This window comes from Babylonia areolata, chromosome 1 (genome assembly GCF_041734735.1).
Source record: "Babylonia areolata isolate BAREFJ2019XMU chromosome 1, ASM4173473v1, whole genome shotgun sequence".
Taxonomy (NCBI): domain Eukaryota; kingdom Metazoa; phylum Mollusca; class Gastropoda; order Neogastropoda; family Buccinidae; genus Babylonia; species Babylonia areolata.
The window spans coordinates 102,825,650-102,833,982 of record NC_134876.1 but is presented as its reverse complement, the minus strand read 5'-3'; the positions used below and the strand labels follow the sequence as shown (position 1 = coordinate 102,833,982).

Sequence of the window (8,333 nt, the reverse complement as noted above, 5' to 3'; positions counted from 1 at the left end):
CATGTAATCAGTGTGAGTGAGCGGTTTGATGAGCATTGTGTGACAATTAGTATTAGTATTTGTATTGCTGTTGTTGTTGCCGTTGTATATATGTAATGGCGCAGCAATTTATATGACATACATTATCCTGACTGTTGTCTCTCTTTGTCTGTCTTGTCATGACAGATGAAGGCGTCACAGTTACGATTCAAGTTCATTCGACGTGTGTTTGTGCTGACCGTGACGTGCTGCGTGGTGTGGGTGATGCGCCAGATGTTGTGTGTGCACCTGCCCTCCCTTCACACAGCCTGTCTGCAGGCGGGCACACAGCTGGCCGCCATATTCCGTCAACTGACACATGCCGTCACTGACCACACACAGCTCAACAATTCTCTTCAAACCATCACTTTGGTGTCCACACACCACTCTAACGAAAAACACTCTATTCCAAACTCATGGTTAGCAACTGAAGGTGATGGAAAAGACATGCGTGCAATTGACGGGAATGAAAATCGCAATTACAGTTCTGAATACAGAATTGTTGTTCACGCATTTTCCAATAGCGTCATAAACATTGTTTCCATGATTAGATCTGTACGTTCTGAGACATATCTCGCGAACAATGCGTCCTTCTTCACACCGAGGAAGACTTTAGTGAATCAGTTTGCTGTCCGATGGTTAATCCAGACAACGTGTCCACCTGAAGGTCCTGTCCTTCTGGTCGTTGTACCGTCTGTGCACAGCCACACAGCACACAGAACAGCCATCAGAGAAACGTGGGGCAGCCCCGCTTATGGACACCCATGGCCTGGTGATTCAAGGTCACTGAATGGCTCCGTCAAATTCGTCTTCTTTGTGGGCGTATCCAGAACCTACAATCATGACAAAATGGTTTCCGAGGCAGCAGCTTTCAATGACATTGTAGTGGGTGATTTCCTGGACAGTTATGGAAACCTTAGTTTGAAAATGGCCATGGTGCTGCAGTGGGCGGACCTGCACTGTGCCAGAGCCAAGTATCTGCTCAAAGTAGATGAAGACACTTTCGTCAACGTGCCACTTCTTCTGGATGTGTTGAGTTTGGTGTCCCAAAATAATTCTCACTTTGTGCTCGGCCACCTGAAAGCAAGCAGAAGGCCATCAGTCGCGCGCAAGGGCCGCTGGGAAGTGAGCACTGATGCGTATCCTCTCCCGTACTGGCCCCAGTACGTGTACGGACAGTCTTACGTCATGTCCGGTGACGCCATCAGATCTTTACGTCATGTTTCACAATATATGCCACTCATCACCAACGAGGATGCATACATCACGGGTGTGTTGGCCAAGAGTGCTGGCGTCTATCGGCTTCACAGTTTGCAGTTTTCACATCCACCCAAGTCCCAGCCCAGATGTCGTCTTGTGAATGATACCGACATTTCCCAGACAGGCTTCAAACATGTATCTTCTATCTATCTAGTATGGAATCACTTTCTCATTGGTAACTGCTCTTGAATACCACAGACCTGAACTGAATGAAGAAATGTTATGAGTGCACGATTTCAGATTGCTCAGGTGTTTAATTACTGATTGAATAACAAATTTATAGGACGAAACTACTCTGAATACACACACACACACACACACACACACACACACACACAATAATATTGTTTTCTTCTTCTTCTTCCGCGTAGCCTATAATAGTATTGTGAAAAACTAGCTCCCTGACCCCAATGGACTATAAACAACTTATTATATTATTATCTTTTCACAAAAGGCAGTTCTTTAATAAAGCTGTTTGCATGCATACTATTATGTATGGAAATGCTCCAAAAGATTGCTGACCCTTTTATAACTGATGAACACAGACACAACCACATGCTCTGCATACCCAGACCAAGAAACAACCTTTACAAATCCAGCGTTCTGTACTCTGTTGGAAATTTATGGAATAATCTTCCACTCGCACTAAAAGGTATCGTTAATAAAAACGTGTTTAAGAAACATCTGAAGAATCACCTCATTGGAAATGATTAATAGTGATACAAGTCTTGATCCATTAGTCAAATAACTCTATTATAAATTGTGAAATGTTTTGTATGTGCTTGTGTTGGCAAGGATTTCGTGTTAATAATAATAATAATAATAATATGGACGTTTATGTAGCGCATCTCTTCAGAAATACTGCTCAAAACGCTTTACATTTCGTTCCTCACACCCCGCCTCCCCATCAATACTCCTGTCTACCCGCACCTTCCCCACCCCAACACACCTAAGCACGTGCCAGAAAACACTCACACAACTGGACATTGAAAACCATCCACCCATGGCGCCCTCCAGAAAACACTCACACAACTGGACATTGAAAACCACCCACCCATGGCGCCCTCCAGAAAAGACTCACACAACTGGACATTGAACACCATCCACCCACCCATGGCGCCCTCCAGAAAACACTCACACAACTGGACATTGAACACCACCCACCCATGGCGCCCTCCAGAAAACACTCACACAACTGGACATTGAAAACCACCCACCCATGGCGCCCTCCAGAAAAGACTCACACAACTGGACATTGAACACCATCCACCCATGGCGCCCTCCAGAAAACACTCACACAACTGGACATTGAACATCACTCACCCATGGCGCCCTCCAGAAAACACTCACACAACTGGACATTTCCAGAAAACACTCACACAACTGGACATTCCACCCACCCATGGCGCCCTCCAGAAAACACTCACACAACTGGACATTGAACACCATCCACCCACCCATGGCGCCCTCCAGAAAACACTCACACAACTGGACATTGAACACCATCCACCCACCCATGGCGCCCTCCAGAAAACACTCACACAACTGGACATTGAACATCACCCACCCATGGCGCCCTCCAGAAAACACTCACACAACTGGACATTGAACATCACCCACCCATGGCGCCCTCCAGAAAACACTCACACAACTGGACATTGAACACCATCCACCCATGGCGCCCTCCAGAAAACACTCACACAACTGGACATTGAACATCACCCACCCATGGCGCCCTCCAGAAAACACTCACACAACTGGACATTGAACACCATCCACCCACCCATGGCGCCCTCCAGAAAACACTCACACAACTGAACATTGAACACCATCCACCCACCCATGGCGCCCTCCAGAAAACACTCACACAACTGGACATTGAACACCATCCACCCACCCATGGCGCCCTCCAGAAAACACTCACACAACTGGACACTGAACACCATCCACCCACCCATGGCGCCCTCCAGAAAACACTCACACAACTGGACATTGAAACCATCCACCCACCCATGGCGCCCTCCAGAAAACACTCACACAACTGGACATTGAACACCATCCACCCACCCATGCCGCCCTCCAGAAAACGCATCCCTGCAACATGCACCCAGGCACCCGCACAGACACAAACGCACGGACGCTCACCAGCACGCCGCCACAATGGAGTCTCCCGTCGGACCGACGGACGAGTAGGCAGGCAGGCTTATCTGTCGGTGTGTGTCCTCATATGGGAGAAGAGGCCGATTCTGGATGCGCAGCACTTCCCACAGGTGTTGCAAGGGAAAACGTCTCCAGAAGTTGAGCCTTGCTTCCTTCGCTCACGCTTCTCCTCAATGGCCAGCGTTCTCTTTGTTTTCAAACGTCTTTATGCCACTAGAGCACAGCGTCCTCCAGCGAGAGCGGTCAAGGGCATCAGTTTCCCAGGAAGCGATTTCTATGTCACAGGCTTTGAGGTTTGTTTTCAAGGTGTCCTTGAAGCGCTTGCAGGGTCTTCCAAGTTCGTGATGGCCTTCCTTCAGCTGGCCATACAAGACCATCTTCGGGATCCTGCTGTCTGTCATGCGGACAACGTGTCCTGTCCAGCGTAGCTGGCACTGGATCAGCAGGCTTTCGATGCTGGGCAGGCCGCTCCTCTCTAGAACCTGGAGGTTGGAGACACTGTCTTGCCACTTTATGCCGAGGATCTTTCGTAGGCATCTCTGGTGAAACTGCTCAAGTTGTTGAATGTGACGGCGATACGTCGTCCATGTTTCACAGCAGTACAACAAGGTGGTCAGCACAACAGCTCTGTATGCCAGATGGTATTACGAGAAATAACTAAGCCACAAAATATAGGAGCCGCCAAACTTCTCAGGATAATAGATATTGAAAGAGGCTCTTCCAGCCATTGCCTAGCTTCCTTTTCAATGTCAGGGCGTTAAAGGGCAATCAATCAATCAATCAATCAAAAACACTTTATTAATCCACATGGAAATTAAGTTGTGCAATCACAGGCTCATTGTAAACACTGGCATAAAATCATGCGCAACATAAGAAGAGATTAAAACTAGTCAAATAAGAATTCCCAATAGCTGACGATATACTAACCCCCCCCACCCCACCCACACACACACATACTCATGTTAAGACAATAGGGTATTGCACAACAATATTAACAAATGAAAACATCCAACAAAAAAAGGGTATAAGATTACTAAAAATGACATGCGCGCACGCACGCACACACACCCACACACACACACACACACACACACACACGCACGCACGCACACACACACGTTAAGACTATAAGGTATTGTAAAACAATACATAAATAAAAACATCAAGGGAATAAATCGTATATATAAGTAAAATGCACGCACCCCCCCCCCCCCCCCACCCCCACACACACACACCCACACACGCACACTCACACACAAACAAACAACGTATGCATGCACATAACATATGTCACGCCAATAAGATTAGAACATTAACATTAAGATACATGAAATCCAAGTGAAATAAGAAAATATTTAAAAATCACTTCCGATCACACACACACAGAAATGCTTGCTTGCCCGTGCTCACCCGCTCAGTCCCACATGAACGCATAATGTCTGCTCCCATACACTCGTCTGCTGGTGAAGTTCAGGTGTTGCTGTGGCGAGTGGGCTTGGGGGGTGGGAGGGTTCACTTAGTGTATTGAATGTTTTGATTGTGTGCGCGAATGGCTGTAGGAATAAATGAATTAATGTATCGAGATGTTCTTGCGCGTGGAGCTCTAAACCTACCACTTATGTCTGACCTGCTATTAATGTCATCATGTAGTGGGTGTCTTACGTCGGTCAAAATTGTTATTAGTCTGTCAGTCAGTTTTCTATTGTGCATGTCACGAAAGGTGTCTTGTCTTATACCCACCACCCCACCCGCTTTCCTAATGACTTTTCCAACCTGTCTTTGTCATGTTATAAAAAGGTTAATACAGGCAAGATCATAATAATAATAATATGGTGTTACAAGAGAAAGCTTGTACGAATGACACAGTTTCCAATCTTGCACCAACACTTCATCAACCGTATTATATTATATCGGCCGGTCATTTTCAATTTTCACTTACGCATTCTGTCTCAGAAAGCAAACAAGCCCCCCCCCCCCCCCCCCCGGCCCCCCCAACCGCCGTCCCCCCCGCCCCTCTACACACACACACACAACAAGCCTAAAGTTTGTTTCATTTTTTTTATTTAACAGTTATTGGTTAGGAAACGTCGATCATTGATCATACTCCACATGTTCTCAGATCAAAACAAAGGAAAACAAAGATATAAATGCATAACTGGTACAGTGGGGTTTTTTTTTTTTCTATTTTTTCAAAATCGTTTCAAATTTCAAACGCGTAGAGTAAATGGCAAGGTAAAGTGGCTTTCGACAGTGATAATGTCTGATAGAAATTGTCATGGATATGGCTGAAACTTTTACTGTGAAAACGGAAAAAGGTAAATGGCAGATACTTTACCAGCGAAATATGAAAATAGTAAAGGTACACCGCAGATAATTTTCCAATGAAAATGGTAAAGGTGCTCAGAGTACATTTTACCTGTGAAATATGAAAAGACGAAAGGTCCACGCAAATATTTTACCTGTGAAATATAAAAATAGTGAAGGTACACGGCAGATCTTTTACCTGTTGAATATGAAAATGGTCAATGTGCCGAGAGGATACTTTACCTGTGAAGTATGAAAATGGTAAAGGTGCTGGGATGACACATTACCTGTGAAATATGAAAATGGTAAAGGTATGCGGCAGATGTTTTACCTGTGGGGTATGAAAACGGTAAAGGCAGTAAAGAATGTGAACATGGTAAAGGTGTACTGGATATACTTTCTAGAGTGAATCTTATTAAAGGAAACGAACGGAACATGAAAACGTACTGTATCTAAAAAGATGAAGAATAAAGTAAAGGGATATACACTTCTTTTTATTTACAACACATAATTCATGGCGTTGGCATTCAGTACACTCCCAACTCACAATCATTTTTATGAATACTAAACTAAACGTTTTGTTTACATGTATTGCTTATCACTGATGCTCATACTATGTAACACATAACAAAACAGTCTCCCAACATTTTCTTCAATTCTATTTAAGAGGCAAAACTTCGCACCCCTGAAAACGGACTGCGGCTGCCTGAGAGGCGCTGGATATACACTCACGAAAAACCTCATTCGTGGGAACTGCAGTCCACGATGAAATGTGTGTGTGTGTGTGTGTGTGTGTGTGTGTGTGTGTGTGTGTGTGTGTGTGTGTGTGTGTGTGTGTGTGTGTGTGTGTGTGTGTCTGTCTGTCTGTCTGTCTGTCTGTCTGTCTGTGTCTGTGTCTGTGTCTGTGTGTGTGTGTGTGTGTGTGTCTGTCTGTCTGTGTCTCTGTGTGTGTGTGTGTGTGTGTGTGTCTGTCTGTCTGTCTGTGTCTCTGTGTGTGTGTGTGTGTGTGTGTGTGTGTGTGTGTGTGTGTCTGTCTGTGTCTCTGTGTGTGTGTGTGTGTGTGTGTGTGTGTGTGTGTCTGTCTGTCTGTCTGTGTCTCTGTCTGTGTGTGTGTGTGTGTGTGTGTGTGTGTGTGTGTGTGTGTGTGTGTGTGTGTGTGTGTGTGTGTTCTAACGTGAAGAAGGAGAAGCACCGACGTCATCATCATTATCCTTCTCTTCCTCCTCCTGTTCATCATCATCATCGTCATCGTCACCAGCATCAGCAGGAGGAACTACGGCATCTTCAGTACAATGCTGCTAACCATTCATTCTCATTGACATTCCTAGGGATCCGGTTGGTTTGTTTTATTTTATCCTGAGAAATTACACGGCGCTGAAATTCAGCACATAAACAAAATATATTCTTCATTTGACCATGGACACAAACTCGCACAAGACGCATGGACAGCAAAATGATGCTCATAATGATAAAAATAATATACTCCAGCGACATATGCCATTGGCAAAACACTTCAGTTCCAGATCACAGGTAGATAAAAGTTCAAACGTGAAATGCCATTAAATATGTATGTACTTTATAATGACACAGTATTGAAACTTATAATCTTTGAAACAGAGATTATCATGATCGCCATCACCACCACCATTTCTATCAATGTGATCATTATCACTACAATCGTTGGCATTATCATCACCACTATCATAATATCATCCATATCAACATGGCCATTGACAGTCACAGCGACAATGGCAATAATACATGAACAAACAAGGACAACACCACCAACAGCAACATACGGCATAAGCAGACAAAAACAAACAAATAACTATAATGAACAATTAAATAATATTTTGACATTATGTGTTATCATACTCGCACACGAAGCAAGGTTCTTAACAGGTTAAGAGATCATTGGGTTGTCTGTGGACTAAGGTTCAGTTTATATGGACGAGCAAAACATTGAAGAAAACTTGATAAAGGTGGGGGGGGGGGCGGGGGTATATATACTTGTATTGTGTTGCATAGTATTGTATTGTATTGTATTGTATTACTCTTTGTCACAACATATTTCTCTGTGTGAAATTCGGGCTGCTCTCCCCAGGGAGATCGCGACGCTACAATACAGCGTCATCCTTTTCTTCTTCTTCTTTTTTTGCAACCTGCAAGTGTATTTATTTTCCCATCAAAGTGGATTTTTTCTACAGAATTTGTACCAAGTACAACGTTTATGTTGTCGTGGGATCTTTTACGTGCATGCTACACCACGGACCTCGGTTTGTCGTCTCATCCGAGCGACGAGCGCTAGTCCAGACCACCACTCAGATTCCAGTGGTGGGAGAGAAAATACTGCCGACTGTGGGATTCAAACCCGTGCGCTCGGATTCTCTCGCTTCCAATGCTGACGCGTTACCACAAGGCCACACTCCACTGCTGTAAATGTAACTGGAACACCAGTTCAAATTTAGTTAAACCATATGAACAGTATACATATAAATTTACATTATCTACAAAACAAACGCTTGGATGGCGATAAAGAGATGGGCATACAGACACATTAGCTGAATGGGTCAGGCCAAAATATCACTCCA

The 8,333-nt window shown here is 44.5% G+C and overlaps 1 protein-coding gene across 1 annotated transcript; it reads left to right on the top strand.

Moving 5' to 3' along the window:
• Nucleotides 1-842: 842 nt before the first annotated feature.
• On the top strand, nucleotides 843-1,530 carry LOC143294694 (beta-1,3-galactosyltransferase 9-like). Its single transcript, XM_076606100.1, has one exon. The coding sequence runs from the start codon at nucleotides 868-870 to the stop codon at nucleotides 1,465-1,467; it is 600 nt and encodes a 199-aa protein (XP_076462215.1). The 5' UTR covers nucleotides 843-867; the 3' UTR covers nucleotides 1,468-1,530.
• The last annotated feature ends 6,803 nt before the right edge of the window (nucleotides 1,531-8,333 follow it).

Coding starts and splice junctions, on each gene's coding strand:
- LOC143294694 (XM_076606100.1), top strand. CDS start 868: ATGGTTTCCGAGGCAGCAGCTTTCAATGACATTGTAGTGGGTGATTTC.